At 45.0% G+C, this 15,535-nt stretch overlaps 1 protein-coding gene across 4 annotated transcripts in view; it reads right to left on the bottom strand.

Moving 5' to 3' along the window:
• Nucleotides 1-15,535, bottom strand: part of GPATCH2L (G-patch domain containing 2 like) — a 47,039-nt gene that overhangs the window by 19,972 nt on the left and 11,532 nt on the right. Inside the window, exons 6-8 of one of the 4 annotated variants that reach the window (XM_073349252.1) lie at nucleotides 13,762-13,829; nucleotides 12,603-12,642; nucleotides 9,679-9,764 (exon numbers count right to left, since the gene is read on the bottom strand). In XM_073349252.1, coding sequence (XP_073205353.1) covers nucleotides 9,679-9,764; nucleotides 12,603-12,642; nucleotides 13,762-13,829 — 194 coding nt within the window. Of the gene's footprint in view, nucleotides 1-9,678; nucleotides 9,765-12,490; nucleotides 12,546-12,602; nucleotides 12,643-13,761; nucleotides 13,830-15,535 lie in introns of all 4 variants that reach the window. The other 3 variants (XM_073349251.1, XM_073349254.1, XM_073349253.1) reach the window with 3 other exon arrangements.

The raw sequence follows: 15,535 nt of genomic DNA, 5'->3' as shown, positions 1-15,535 counted from the left end.
ATGGCGGGGATAGATTTTTCCAGAGGTCCCAAATTGGTCAGACCCCCTGGGCGCGGGTCCTGTGGAGTAATCTGCCCCCCACCCTGCCAGCGGTGCAAGGTTTGGGAAGGCTTAGCCTCCCCTAGCCTCCATTATGTGCTGCCTTGTGCGCACTGCTATCCACACCCCCATAATCCAAACTGTGGGACACAGTGTAGACAGCCTAAATCTCTCTCTGCCTCTGTTCCCGGTCTGTAAAACAGGAATAATAGCACTTCCTATCTCACAGGGGTGTGGGGAAAAATTACATTAAAGATTGCGAGGCATTCAAGTACTATAGTAATGGAGGCCCTGTAAGTACCTAAGATATAATGAAAGCTTCCATTTCTTTCAGATCCTCATGCTTTTACAGCTGGTATTTCTATAATTATTTTTTCTAGTGGTTTAATAACTATGCTTTTCATCCTTAGGGTCATGGGTTCCAGCCTCTTGTAGGTCACCAGGGAAATGAGGTTCGTGCTTTCATATTTCCACCTGAGTGTTTGTTCATTTAGAAATATGTTTGCTCATGATGTGTTCACACAGTTTGTGAATCTGAGCTCATAGGAATCCAGGACTGCATGCTGTAATTCAACTCTGAACTGCATCCGCATAACTGTGTGGGAAGCCCTGAGAACGAGGCTAATCAGGGTGTGCTACTAACTGTGGAAGCATCCCTGGCTCTAGCCAGTTAGAAGTCTCAAATTCATGAATACTGAAGAATAAAAATGCACAACAGAACAAAATCTTGCATTCTGTACCATCAATTAAAGTTTAAAAGCTGCCAGGAGTCATTATGTGCAACATGAAATCAGTCACTGAGGAGATATTAAGAAATCTTACCAATGGGATGATTTTATTTTAAGCCTGGAAGTCAGCTTCCACTAAAGGCCAAGTTTCAGAGTAACAGCCCTGTTAGTCTGTATTCGCAAAAAGAAAAGGAGTACTTGTGGCACCTTAGAGACTAACCAATTTATTTGAGCATTTTTAAATAAATTTTCAAAGCCAAATTTTCAAATGCCCTCAATTTTGCAGGTGCAGATTAGCCTCAAGTGTTTGCATGAGTATGTGCAGGAAACAGAAGCCTACTGAAAATCCAGACCTATGGGACAGGTTTCAGAAACGCTCACACAATTAGTGCGTGTGTGTGTGTGCGCATGCAAATGAGGTATTTGTGCACACAGAAGGCCAACTAGACACCTACGTGACCCCTACTCACACAAATACCTGATTTGCACATACATTCATGATGGCACACAAAATTTGACAATTGTGGCATGGGTTTCTGAACATTTGAACCTGAACAGCTATAAGAGATTAAAACAAACAATTATAGTCAAAGATTTTTATTTTGTACTTTTCTAAGGTGGGGCTAGATTACAAGATGATTATATAAACAAGCTAGATGACCATATAAAATAAAATAACTAGCTCTTCTATAGCACTATTCAACTTTATAACTCTATACAAATATTAACCAGTTAATTCCCACAATACTCCTGGGAAAGAGATGGGCATTATCATTCCCACTGAGGCAAAGATGTGAAGTGATTTGCCACAAGCCACTGAAGGAAGCTATGGCTAGGATTAGAATACAGGAGCTCTGAGCTCAAACCCCAACCACCTCTTATTACAATTACAAAGAAACAGAATTTAAAAAACGGTCAAAGTTTCAGAATTATTTACTGCACTGAAAACAAAAGCAGGAGCAGCTTCCTAGTCAGATGCGAGTACCAACTATGCTGCATTCAGCAGCCCTGCTACTACTACAACAAAGGCTCAGGGGTCATAAAGCATAATATGTATTTCATTCAGATTTATCCCTTATTGATCACCCACACTCCAGTTAGTTAATCAGGAGCCTACTGACTGCTCACTAGCTTTGATCGACCTGGTGGTAAAAGTGTCAATTTCAAGTGATCAGTGCACTTTAGGGCACTGTAAATCTGCATACAGGGGCATACGCTGGGGGGTGGGGGGGACAGATGTGCCCCATTAAAGTGCATTAGGATGACAGAGACCATCCAAGCATACGGAGTATATCTTATCAAGGATCCAGAGTAACAGCCGTGTTAGTCTGTATTCGCAAAAAGAAAAGGAGTACTTGTGGCACCTTAGAGACTAACCAATTTATTTGAGCATAAGCTTTCGTGAGCTACAGCTCACTTCATCGGATGCATACTGTGGAAAATACATCCGATGAAATGCATCCGATGAAGTGAGCTGTAGCTCACGAAAGCTTATGCTCAAATAAATTGGTTAGTCTCTAAGGTGCCACAAGTACTCCTTTTCTTATCAAGGATGTGGCACTGCTCTGTATTAACCTACAAATACTATATATTTCATATGATTCTCTGATTGTTGTAAGTAGAGGTATCGGGTAGCTATATTTGGTTATTTGGAGCTGCATGCATAGCAAAAGCAAACAGGAAGACCAGTCAATTGGTATAGATAAGTCACCTTCTGACAAACAGCAGGAGACCAGGTTGAGACATTAACTGTAAAGATCCTACATATAGGCTGTGACTAAGTGGGAATTTTTTGTAATGTTTGTATGAAGCCTATGTATGTCTCAGTTTCCCCTATACGCTGCATTGTTACCTAGTGGGGGGAAAATGTCTGTTTGCTCTTGGGCCAGGCTAAGACACAGGTATGAATGGTGCCTAGCTGTCTGGGACTAAGTGGGTCATTGGAAAGGAATTGGCTGAGGCCAGCCCCATATCAGTGGAGAATACATGAAGACAATGGCAAATCTGATCACCAGCGTTGAAACCTTGCAACCAACTACCATAGATTGCCCCACCTCTCAGCAGGGAGGCTTAACAGCATTTCCCAAGCTGGAGAACAAAGGACTTGGGGTGTGGGATATGAGGCGAAAGTTAAGCATGGGCTGTGGGAATAGGTATTGTTTCATATTCTCTGTGTATATATAAAGCCTGCTGCAGTTTCCACGATATGCATCTGAGGAAGTGAGCTGTAGCTCACGAAAGCTTATGCTCTAATAAATTGGTTAGTCTCTAAGGTGCCACAAGTCCTCCTTTTCTTCATGGGCTGTGAGTAGCTGTTGGGCACACACTGGGGCATCTGACGGAGGGACAGGCAGAGCTTGAACAATGGGGTTCACTACAGCTTGGCTGGGTTCTGGCTACCCAGAATTGACTATGCTTTAACCTTTATTTCTCTAGGATAACCAAGGACTTCCTACGCTGTGTTCCAGTTGACTAATAAGCCTGACTGTCTGACAACACTGACTGAATGTCTGCAGATGCTTGCAGAAGTGCATTGCTCCTTAAGAATGTAAAAATCTCTCGTCGGTGTCTGTCTCAGTGGAACTCGCTGAACTGAGCTAACAGTGAAGCAGCAGTGCTGAAGGCCAAGAGGTCCAGCCTAGGGAGGTGGTGAAGCTGTGAGGCTAACCCTGGAGGAAGAGTGGGACTCCTAGGGTGTCTGGCACACTGAAGGGGTCCTCCCAGAATGCTCCAAAGCTGGGGCCATAGCATAGGCTCCAGCCAGGAGTTACATAGCTGTCCTGCCAAGGCTGGAACCAAAATATCAAAAGGACACTAACCAGTTACAAAGTAGCTTAGAGAAGAGAAGTCGGCGGAGGAGTGAGTTGTCAAATGCTGCTCATGGGGAGCAGTCAAAGGCATGCCCTGTGGGAGGATCTGAATGAGTTGGGCCTAAACTCAGGTAAGCTGGAAAGGGGTATAGATTGGTTTTGTCATTATGTATTATCTGCTGGACAGAGCCCTGAAGAACAGCCTTGCAGGGTCCAATCACAGTAGGGACTGCTGAGTAATCACAGGAGGTACACAGAAGGCTGTAACCCAAGTACCCTATCTAAGAGGAAGAACTGGGAGATTCTGCCCTGAGAAAGGTGTAAGTTCGAAAGCTTCTCTCTCTCACCCACAGAAATTGGTCCAACAAAAGCTATTACCTCACCCACCTTGTCTCTCTAAAAATGTAGCAACTCCTCTGTCAGCCTCTCATCATGAACAGCGAATGAATGAGAAACTATGTGGGTATAGCAAGAATATATTTCTGAGAGAAAAGTCTATGGTTATCCACAGACAGTGGTATTTTTACCACAAGACTGGGGAGTTCTCTTGAGCATCTGGATTCTCTCCCATCCTGTTCTTAATGTTTTAAGTCAGGATGTACAAACCATAAAGCTGAGCCTGGAGAAAGGGAAGAACCTTTGATGGACAGCAGGTTGGGTTTTGCTGTTGTGCCTATTGTGCGCCAGAAAAGTTTAGACTATGGCTTCCCTTCGCACCATCACATGCTTAGCCAAAGAGATGCTTTTTTTTTTTTTTTTTTTAAATTTAAATAGATGGTGTGACTGACAGCCTGGGATCCTGAAATCCTCTGTTTTATCAGTACAGCACAATAGAAGCTCCTTCTCCCCTTCACCCGATCAAGATATAGAAAGCCTGAACTGGAGGAATCATCACTAGGACAAAGAGGAGAGTTCAGTCCTTCGCTTTTCTAGGAAGGGAATCAATTAGCACCAATTGCAATGGTAGTTTTTGTGATGTGGACACCTGTCTACAAGGAACTAGACTGACAAACACCATGTTCATTTCACTTAGTCACTAAAACTAAGCCTGGTTTGTAAACTGACATCCAATTTTCCAAGACATTGGCTAAGAAGCACCACAACTGCAGGAAAAAAATGGCATCACAGGCTTTTCAGAGAACTCTCCATGCCAGATTGGCACACTTGATTTAAAAAAAAAAAAGGAAAATTTAGTCAAGAGGAAAAGCTCTTCAGAGCAATAGCTGTTGCAAAGATTCCCGCTGGCATACAAAAGGACCTCACCTGGACTCTTTGTGATTATGATGCCCAATCTAAGACTTCCTTGGAAGCTGGAGTGCATAGAACACACAAGGTGCAAGTCTCTCACTAAAATCCCACACTGCCCTGTTTCTCTGCTGACATAATCCATGGCAACCTTATTTTAACCATATCCTTGGATGCAAAGCATTTGTATCACACCAGTGAAAGTTACAGTGAGCATTAGGAGTGGTCATGCATCTAATGTCTTACAAACAAAGACTACTATAGCCTCATGTTAAAGTAAATGTTCAACAGAGACAGTCTTCTAACAAAGCTATTGGTACTAAAGCAGCACACAGCCCAGCTGTTGCTGCTGTTTGCTGGTGAGGCAGCAACACAGGCCAAATAAAAGGTTCCTTTTCTAAGCCCTGAGGTAAAACCTGAGGCTGTTTATGGTGGCTTCAAAGGTCAAAATTAATAGTGAGAGCAGAGTTCCTCCTCCTCTTTGAAATGATACAACCAACTGGGCCCCGAAGTCTGATCTGCACATCACATGTGTGTAAATCAGTACAAGGTGCTCATCCAATCAGCACACACAGCTCCTATGCATGCAAAGGTCTCTTGTTATCACATCACAGAGCACACAATTCCTTTGCACAGCAGCATCTCCTCTTCGACCACCCTGAGCCCCAGGGAGTCCTAAAGGAGCACATTTTTAGTTTCCAAAAATCACCATAAGATTGTTGACTTCTGAAATCATGTGAACCGCATGGGTCATTTACTATACTCCCCAGCCTTCATGCAATGGCAGCACAGTCACCCAAGAAAGGATTTGTAAAGATGTAGTAAACACCACTCTTTACTGAGAACTGGGTGTGATGGCACACAAGTGAACTGCCTTCCTTCCAGTGTCCCAAGTAAAGATTCCGAACAGGGAAGAAGAAGGGATCCCTCTGCCTCATTCTACCTTACCAATGTGGATTCAGGAACACAATTCAGAGGTCTCCCTAATTTAGGCTCCTTGCACTCATAATCTAAACATCCTGTCTGCCTGGACACAGACCATCCCCCCTCTTCTTCTGACCTCCAGAAAGGACAATAAATGAGTTTCCACCCCAATCTCATTTTGGATCTCATTGATCAGCCAACAAATGGAAATGGAGGCAATCTGTCTTCCCTCCACCCATAACTCAGACTCCAACGCCCAGAGGGAAGAGGAACAGAGGCTCAAGTCTGCTCTGAAATTCTTAGACTCTAGGGAAGATCATGATACCAGACCAATGGACCAAAAACAAACATGAAGCACCTTCCCAATGATGGAGCCATGGAACATTTTAATGGCTAATCAATGCTTCTGAGCCACTACAAACCTAGCCTATTTGCAGAACTCAAATAGGTTGTGCTCAGCACTACCACTCCATACAGTTTCTAGGTGCAGAAGAGAAAAATGGGTGGTAGTGAAAGGGATAAAGGGAAGAAGAGGGGGAGTACAATACTTCGGCTGTCCATGCAAGCCTCTGCTCACTTGCCTCTAAAAGGCTGCATCGTCAAGTGGAAACCTTAACAGACAAGGCATGATTAGCAAACGCTTTTGTGCTCTTAAAGGAGAGTAATTATAGGCATGTGAAAAAAGGGAAGTGATCCCGGAGGTACTCTTCCTTGCACACCTCCCAAGAGGCAGCAGGGCCATTAAAAATTCCATGATGAAGAGGAAAAACAGCCTGGGAACAGCCAGGAGGCAATACAGCAAATTAATACACCAACTATCCCTGGGGAGAGCTGCAAGAAAGCAGAAAACTCTCCTCGCTTTGCAAAATAAAATTATACCACTAATGATAACAGAGAAACCACACACACACACAAAACCGCTTCTAAAGATGGGTGTGAAATCCCCAGTACTGCCCAGACACTTTGAATGAAATCTCTCTGCATCGCAGACATAAAGCAAGAAAGGAAATCTTGTATGGTACAATTTATACAGCCTTTCAACGGTATCTTCCCAAGGAACCCTCCATACAGAACCTTCTCCTTGACACTGAAAAGCCCTTCTTATATGCCCACAGCTGTGCACGCAGCATTCGGGCCAGCAGCTCTGTTTAAATGAAGCACTGGGCTCCAAAACACTCACTGCACTGCACAGTCAGACAAACTGCACCAAAAGCCACCAGGGAGGCGAAGAAAACATTTCCACAAGGGAAAAGAGAACAAACTCCACCTGATAACTGGGTTTCTAGCAGATACATTTGCAAAAGGCTTTCCAAAGGCAGTCATCAATCGTAAAAAAGACAAGAAATTGAACAGAGGGAAGCAGTATTACTTGGCACAGTGAGCACCACGCTGAAAGTGGGCATCCAGTACATTGCTACAATACCGCCAGGACAGGCTAATGTCTAACCAGACATCATAGAATCAATCATAGAATATCAGGGTTGGAAGGGACCTCAGGAGGTCATCTAGTCCAACCCCCTGCTCAAAGCAGGACCAATCCCCAATTAAATCATCCCAGCCAGGGCTTTGTCAAGCCTGACCTTAAAAACTTCTAAGGAAAGAGATTCTACCACCTCCCTAGGTAACGCATTCCAGTGTTTCACCACCCTCCTAGTGAAAACGTTTTTCCTAATATCCAACCTAAACCTCCCCCACTGCAACTTGAGACCATTACTCCTTGTCCTGTCCTCTTCTACCACTGAGAATAGTCTAGAACCATCCTCTCTGGAACCACCTCTCAGGTAGTTGAAAGCAGCTATCAAATCCCCCCTCATTCTTCTCTTCTGCAGACTAAACAATCCCAGTTCCCTCAGCCTCTCTTTAACCTTTCTTCCTATGCCCTGTGTTTTCCCACCGCCATTTGATAAGTAGACAGATAGAAGCCACCTCTGTAGGAAGATTATCTGGAGTTTACAACAACAACATCAGCTGGGTCCAAACCTGGAACACTGGGAGATTTTGATAACTAGAGCAGTGAATGAGTAGATTCACAGGACTGTCTGACCCTCGTGCCAGGATTTACGAAAGCTGTTTATGGACCTTTTAGTGGCTCTGTAAGGGGTTAAAGGAGAACTTGGCTTTAAAGAGCAACTGTTTGTTGCGGGGACCTTTCTATAATGGAGTTTGTGAAAGCGTGCTCGCATTTTTATATCTTTGGCAACACCTTTAGGTAAAGCGAAACACCTTTCACTAAAGATTTCAGTCTTACCTAGGTACATGGAGCTGCACATGCATTTTCATTTCTACTGCATCTTTCATCCCAAAGAATTTTTAAGCACTTTTCACACTATATACTGGAACCACTTCATCCTCATTGCAGGCCCCTGAAATGCAGGCACCTCTAGAGTGGATAAGCCAGTTGTTTAACAGCACATGGCAACGCACCACCACAGATTAAGAGGCGGGATTAAAGGGCCAGCACATGAGATTTATACTTTGAAATCGGGCAGTAGTTTCTGAAGAGGTCTCAGGGTACATGGACACCCATCCATTAGTTACTAAATTATTCACGTAGCAGAAATGAGAAACCCCAATGATCACACTTGCTTCAGAAAACCCTTGTTCGACACAGCCATACCCAGTAGCTTTGGGAGCAGGGCAGGGCTTTCACTGGCCAAGCTAGGTGCCATCAGCTTTTTCCTGATTGGATTTATTAGCAGGAGACAGGTTTGTTTTTTATAGGGAGAACAGGGAATGGCTGGTTCCACTTGTAGCATTGGGCATATACTCAGTGCACCGGAAGGGACCTGCTCACTGCACTATGTAGAGATGCAGCTCCAAGCTTCATGGTGAAGTTTACAGGGGTGCAAGGCAAATGTGAAGGCGAGAACCATTGAGAGAAGCAGGTTTGCTGGTTAGTATTCTCTTGGATTCTTTTTACTCTCATCCTGTCACTGCTCCTCCAGCTGCCATGTCCTATGCAGAAGTCACAGACCTGTATGCATGACATCATGGTGCAACATAACTAATTCCCTGCAGAAGCCAGTGGGAGGAGAGGCTGAGCTGGGAAGATGCCAAGCCTTCATTTAGACAAACAACCCTAGAATATTTTTCATGCCCTATTTACTAATTAACAAGTGAAAGGAAACTGAAGCTTTACGTATGGAGAGCTCCTTCAGAATAAATCTGTCTTTAAGAACACAAGTAGAGCTCCCTCCCTGGCCAGGCTTCATCCACACACAGTAAGAAGGGTGCAAAGGTGCATTACACTTTGACAGCAACAATTGCGGAGGATGCTGGAGTGACCTCTGTGAGGCCAGCATTTCAATCAGATTTAATAGTGGCCAGCAGAAGGCACTTGTACAGCACATGACCTTTCCCCCTTGAACCAAACAATGCCAACTCAAACATGCCTGAACTCTTGGTCATTCCTGACCCAAGTTTCTCACCATAATCCCACAGCACAGAGATATCACCAGTCACAAAGTCATCTCAGTCATCTCTACTGCCAAGTCTGCTAACCGTCCAGGACACCCACTTCAGATACTCAGGGATCTTAGGGTTCCTCAGTAACGCACATTAGCCTACCGCCACCTTCTTTGCAGTTTGGTTTCCAATTCTAATAATAGGCAAGGATAAGGCCATCTATATCTTCATATGGTCTACAGCAACCCACCAGTTTGGTATTACTGGGCATTGTGTGGCAGAGGTCCAATCTGTATTTCAAACCCAGACCACGTTCTGTCCCCAGAACCTTATTGCTCACTACTCTGCATGCCCACCGGCAACTGAGTGGAGACCAAACTTATTGCATGTGTACATTTTATCAGGATTGGAACCCAGGTTTCCAAGAGCGTTAACCCACAGGCTTGCTAGTACTGAAGGAACCAGACATGTGGCAAAGGAAGGGAAATGAGACAATCCTCATAATAGGAGCAAAGCAGGGGGATTACCTGGCAGTGCAGTGTGCTGGTGAGCATCTTCTGTGGGAGGCATCGGCAAGAACATCCAGAGAGTACAAAGGAGATAACGGATTGAACTGGAAAGTCCAAGAGAGATTATTTAAGCAGTGTTTAAAGGAACAATTTCCAGATGCAGCAGCTCAAATCCACTCTCCACATTGGCTCACGCAGTATTCACAGACTTGCTCCAACACACCATCAAATAATGGGGGCAAGTGATATCTGATTCTGTCCCTTCCACTATCCTCTTTCAAGGCAACAACTCTGCAGAGGAGTTGCTCCTCTTGCTCAGCACACAAGCAACAGGGTAAACAAGAGCATATTCAGGGAGCCCTATATGGGACTGCTGCACTCCATGATGAGAGTCCACCTCCCCCAGGGAGAGCTTCCTGCCCATGCCCTTGGGTCTAAGGATAGAAGTCATTTCCATAAATACAAGTAAAGATGCAGTAAAACTCCTCCTCATGTTGGACACTTGGATCAGTGGAGCAGATTCATTACCAGAAGACTAACCATGCTCCCAAAAACTCAATTTCAAGGCTCAATTCAAAGAGAGCTCCCCATTGCTTCCACAGCAAAGGGACTAGCTATATTAAAGAGCCCCCCTCCCCCAGTTAGCAGGGTCTCTCACATCAGGGACCCTTTTTAAGCCAGTTTCAGAGAAACATGGATGTTCATCCCCCTCCTTCTGGTCTTCAGAGTAGTCCATGATCTTCTGTCACGCTGCAGACACTGGAAGAGCCTAAGAGCCATCAACTCTATTAAGGGCAGCTTATCTTGAAGGACACAACCCTGGAAATCTTTTTAAGAGAGGGGTGGGAATTGAACAGTCACTAATCAACCACATGATGACATGAAGCAACATTTACTCAATTTGGAAACAGACTGCAGAATTCACCCTGCTAGCTACCCTCTGGATGCCTGCGTTAACCTCTCAAGTAACCACATGCATCATCATCATCCTCTCCTCCTGTTTGTTCTCAACTTAGCCTAGAAGCTCTTCAGGGCAAGGAATCTATTTTTGTGTGTGTTATAAAGTACTAGATATATCTCTGGTACTCTATCCTAAAATAAGAAGCGGTAACTTACCTTGTAGAGTAACTGGAGGTCTTTGAAACGTGTCCCCCTATGGGTGTCCACAGAAGATGTGCATGTGCCTCCAATAGGAGATTTTTGGCAGCAGTGCCTGTTTGGTCCGGGCATGTGCCCTAATTATCGTAATGGCTCATACTGAGGGCATACAGGGCTGTGACAAACAAACTGCCATCAGTTCCTTCTCTACTGCAAAGTCTCACAAAGATGCCAAAGTAGAGAGAAGGCTCCACTTGACATATCTCCTGAGCAGTTCCCTCTGAAGGAGAGCGCTTTGGAACCCAGTCTAGAATTGGTTGCAGAATTGCAGAACCAAAGGCAGCATCTTCCTTTGAGGTATTCACTAAAACATGGTGTCCTGAGAAGATGTGAACTGAAGCCCATGTAGCAGCACTGCATATTTCTGCTATAGGAACTGGGGGTGGCTCATCTGTCACAGACCTATATATCCTCAGTACAGGGCTTGAGGATAGCTAGGGTGCATATGTGGATCAAACAGGCATTGCTATCAAAAAATCTCCGATCAAAGGCACATGCAGCGCATGTGCATCTCAAGTGGAGCACCCATAGGGACATTTTTCAAAGAACTGGGCGCTTGTGCTTTTAAGAAATGATAAATTAATAATCCTTCAGCTATGAAAGGACCCTGGCTATAAACACCACTCAGGAATCCAGAACTCAGTGCCACCTTTTATAAACAAAGGGCTTGATACAGGCTGAAGAGATGCTATAATCTCTGAAACGTCAATTATCAGACAGCGTCTCCTTTAAATGACCATTATTCTATTGTCAGACAAACATTACAATGGTACTGTGGGGACAAACCTCCAGTTACTCCTTGTAGCTATTTAAGTTCATCATAAGAGTAGCATTTCCTGTGGCTCTCTCAAGGTCTACAGAGTCAGTCTTCACTCTGACACTCAGAGCATTATGTATTTTGAATGTTAGAGAGCTATTCTAACAGGCAGGGGACACTATGGCCTCAAGAGTAGTTCTATCGCCCTGGAGACATGAAATGCTCACTCAGAGCCATCTGAGACAGTAAAACTGAAATCCAATTTCAAAAACAAGGTGCATTCAACATCAGTGTCTGTGAAACAAAATGAGCACCTGACCACTGAACAGAAGGAGACACTATTGCTGTGAGGAACCAGACAGTACTGGTGCACCCGAGGAAGAGGCCCATTGCCTTGGCAGAGTCACAGAGACCGGGCTCTTCTGCTTTGGCTAGATAAGCCAATTGTCACTGAATCTGATCTACGTAATACATTTATTGGAGAAGACTTGACAATGTGCACTTATGTAGGGGTGATGGAAAACAGAGGGGGTGACTATTCTCCCGCCCCATCACTTTCCAGTACTTCCCTGGTCTGGTGCTATTTAACTACAATCAGGCCAACAGCTTTTCTTCCTCTACAGGATCACCAGGAAAAAAGCATGACCCAAAATGGATGGATGTGAAGGGTTAAAAGGAGAAAGAGTCCCATTCATGGGGTTTGCAGAGAATCCTACAGCCAAGACAACCCTCCCTCCAGCTCACTGTCAGGGAGAAAGTTAAACAACCAGTCGGACTGAGGGAGATTTCAGGAGAAGACTGGGGTCCCAGGGAGGTACTCAGTACCAACAGCCCATATGATCCCTGGCATGTGGGATGTACTAGAAGCCCAGAAGATGTCAGTTAGAGTGAGATGAAGGGCTGGGACTGCCTTACCTCATGTGCACAGGCCACAATGTGGTGGAAATCGGAAGCCAGCACTTTGTTCTTTCTAGAAAGAAGGAAACCAAGTGAGAAAATAAAAAAGGGAACAGCAGAGTCATCTTACCTGGTTGCAGTCTCTCTTCCCCATCGATGGTAACCAGAAACTGGAGGGAGGAAAGATGGAATGGGAGACAGAGAAAGGAAGGAGCAAGGGGGCGGGAGGGTGAGGGAGAACAGAGAAAAGGGGAGAAAAAAACAGAGATGGAGAAAAAAGGAAGTGAGATTAAACATTGACAGGACTCATACTCAAAATGACAAGTTTTAAACACAGGGAGCCAAGTAGGCAGGAAGTGAATCTGGATGCCGATAGCCAGTGAAGATTGAATTCACTGCAGCATGATCAGGAAAAGCCACCCTACCTGTCAAACCACCACAGTGGCAGTTCCAGGGAAACCCACCCTGATCACCCACAGTACTGGTTATGATTAGGAGGAGGAGCTGGGAGGGAAATGCAGAACATTGCATCTGTGGAGAAGCCAAACTGGCTGCTGATTTGTCAGCATCACTTCCGCTGCCCAGCTCTGTTCCCATGGTGCTCCTCCATACACAGTGCTACTCAATAATGAGCACAGAGGGTCCTCTAAAGCTGTGCTAAGGACCGATGGATCTGTGAAGTGCATGTGGTAAAGGAGGGAGAAGGAGGAAGGTTCAGTGTAATTAAAGGGATAGCATGCCATAGCCATACATTGGGGCAGACCTATAATGGGGGGATATGAGCAAATGCAAATAGGGCAGAAGGGAGTAACAAGTCAGTTTTGGACCCAACTATCTCCCATCTCACAGGTTATTTTGTCGTCACTCCGTCCAGTCCCAGTGAGCAGATGGAAAGAGGCAGTCTCAAGGTATTGCACAGTTCACGCTCCCCTTCACCTACTCAAAGTGCTAAACCAGTGGTCGGCAACCTTTCAGAAGTGGTGTGCCAAGTCTTAATTTATTCACTCTAATTTATGGTTTTGCGTGTCAGTAATACATTTTCACATTTTTAGAAGGTCTTTAAGTCCACAATATATAACTAAACTATTGTTGTATGTAAAGTAAATAAGGTTTTTAAAATGTTTAATTCATTTAAAATTAAATTAAAATGCAGAGGCCCCCGGACTGGTGGCCAGGACCTGGATAGTGTGAGTGCCACTGAAAATCAGCTCGCGTGCTGCCTTTGTCACACATGCCATAGGTTGCCTACCCCTGTGCTAGGCCATAATCAGTAGCAGATAGGTCCTTACTCTTTTTGACGTGGGTCACTAATGATGTGGCTCATCCTCTCACTGCCCAGAGTGCTCAAGCTGGTCTCCTGAAACACAAAAATAGGCAAAAGCTTCATCTGAGACATTCCCCCTCCTTCTCCAAGAAGCAGACAGCACAGACACCACAAATATATTCAAGGTCCTGTTTTCCCAGAGTAACCTCTCTGACCCTGGCTGTGAGGTCTGTGAATCCCCTCAGGGACGCAAGGCTTCTGTAAGCAGTTACTCCAGGCTGCTAGGTGAGGAGGGCAGGAGACTCAGCTCAGGCAGAAAGGAGTTCCTATGGTTCCTACTAAGTAGAACCGTCAGCTCCTCTTTCTCACAAAACTGAACCTTCCTCCTTCTCCCTACTTTACAACATGCACTGCACACACAAAAAAAAGGGGGGGGGGGAGGGAAGGGGGACACAACAGGAAGGGGAATTTCACCAGCACAGAGAAGGCAACTGAAGTGCTCCGTGTGGGAGCTTGGACTGTCCAAAAGCAGCAGATTCAGTAAAAACTCCTGCAGCAGTTGAGTAAAAGCACATTCCAGGAGGGAGGAATTGCTTTGGGAGCTTGGTTCTGACCAAAGCTCATGTTTGTTGCCTGTACACATTCATACAGGAGGCTCTAAATATCAGGCTGTTTATCTTCACATAGCAATTGGCCATAAAAAATTCACTGTGGGGGGAGGGGAAAGAGATGTAGGTCAGGCTCCAGATATGAGGGGAGAAGGCTTCACAGGCCAGACTCTCCAGAGCTTATGCCAAACTGCCTGGGCACAAATGAACATGAGGTTTAGGGGAGGCAGCAGCTGCAGCAGGGGTGAACAAAGATGGGCTATTTGTTACAGCAGGAAAATTATTAACTTAAAGTGCCGTAATGTTTAAATTTACGGTTTATTACTGTGTAAATTACAAGCCGTACTTTGGGTAATTAGCAGCTCGCTGGCGGGGAGCTCTGAATGAAACTCATTATTTATTATTACAATTTAGAGGGAGAACGGGGAGGGGGAGCAGTGACCTCCGCTGGAAATGACAAAGATCCCTTTAAGGTGATGAAGATGAATTAAACAAGTAAATATTATCCTTCTCATTTGGGATCATTAGAGGAGCCTCCAACAGGCACAGGCCCTTGCAGGTGGCCTGAAGAGCCCTGCTCAAAGCAGACTTCACATCAACTGAGGACTCTTATTTTAAAATACTGGCTACAACTAAAGGTGAATGGGCTGAAGAAGGGAAGAACAGGAGCTGTTGAGTGTGACTAATAGAGAAGGGAGAGGAACTGCACCCCTGACACACACACCCCAAACTCCTGAATCATTAGAGGCGTTATCCTCACAAAGTGGGAGGGCTTCCTCTCTGTAGCTGAGAGGTCTTACCCTTTCCCCACCAGTCCTTAGGCAGGGAAAATGGATCTTCATCAACGAATGTAAAGCAGTCTCTCCAAGAATACAGAGTAAGTCCCACCAACAAACATCCAATCCCTCACCTTTCTTCATCCCCAAAAGCCTCCTTATTCCATCATGGTTGATAGCTCCGCTCTCCGCCCCATTGTCCCCACACCGACGTGGCTTTCCTCTTTCCCACCACATCCAGGCTTGTGGTAAATCCTGTCTCTCCTTTTGTAACAGATATATGTTCTTTTCTCTCTATGCCAACTGCTGTAATCCTGGCCAGGGGTTCATTTCTTGCAATTAATTTCATTCATTTCTTGCATTCATTAGTGGAACCTTCTCTCTGACCTCCTGTCCTTTCAGCCATCCAAAATGA

This window comes from Lepidochelys kempii, chromosome 6 (assembly GCF_965140285.1).
Source record: "Lepidochelys kempii isolate rLepKem1 chromosome 6, rLepKem1.hap1, whole genome shotgun sequence".
In the NCBI taxonomy this organism is placed as follows: Eukaryota; Metazoa; Chordata; order Testudines; family Cheloniidae; genus Lepidochelys; species Lepidochelys kempii.
The sequence above is the reverse complement of the archived record's forward strand: the minus strand, read 5'-3'. Positions and strand labels throughout refer to the sequence as shown.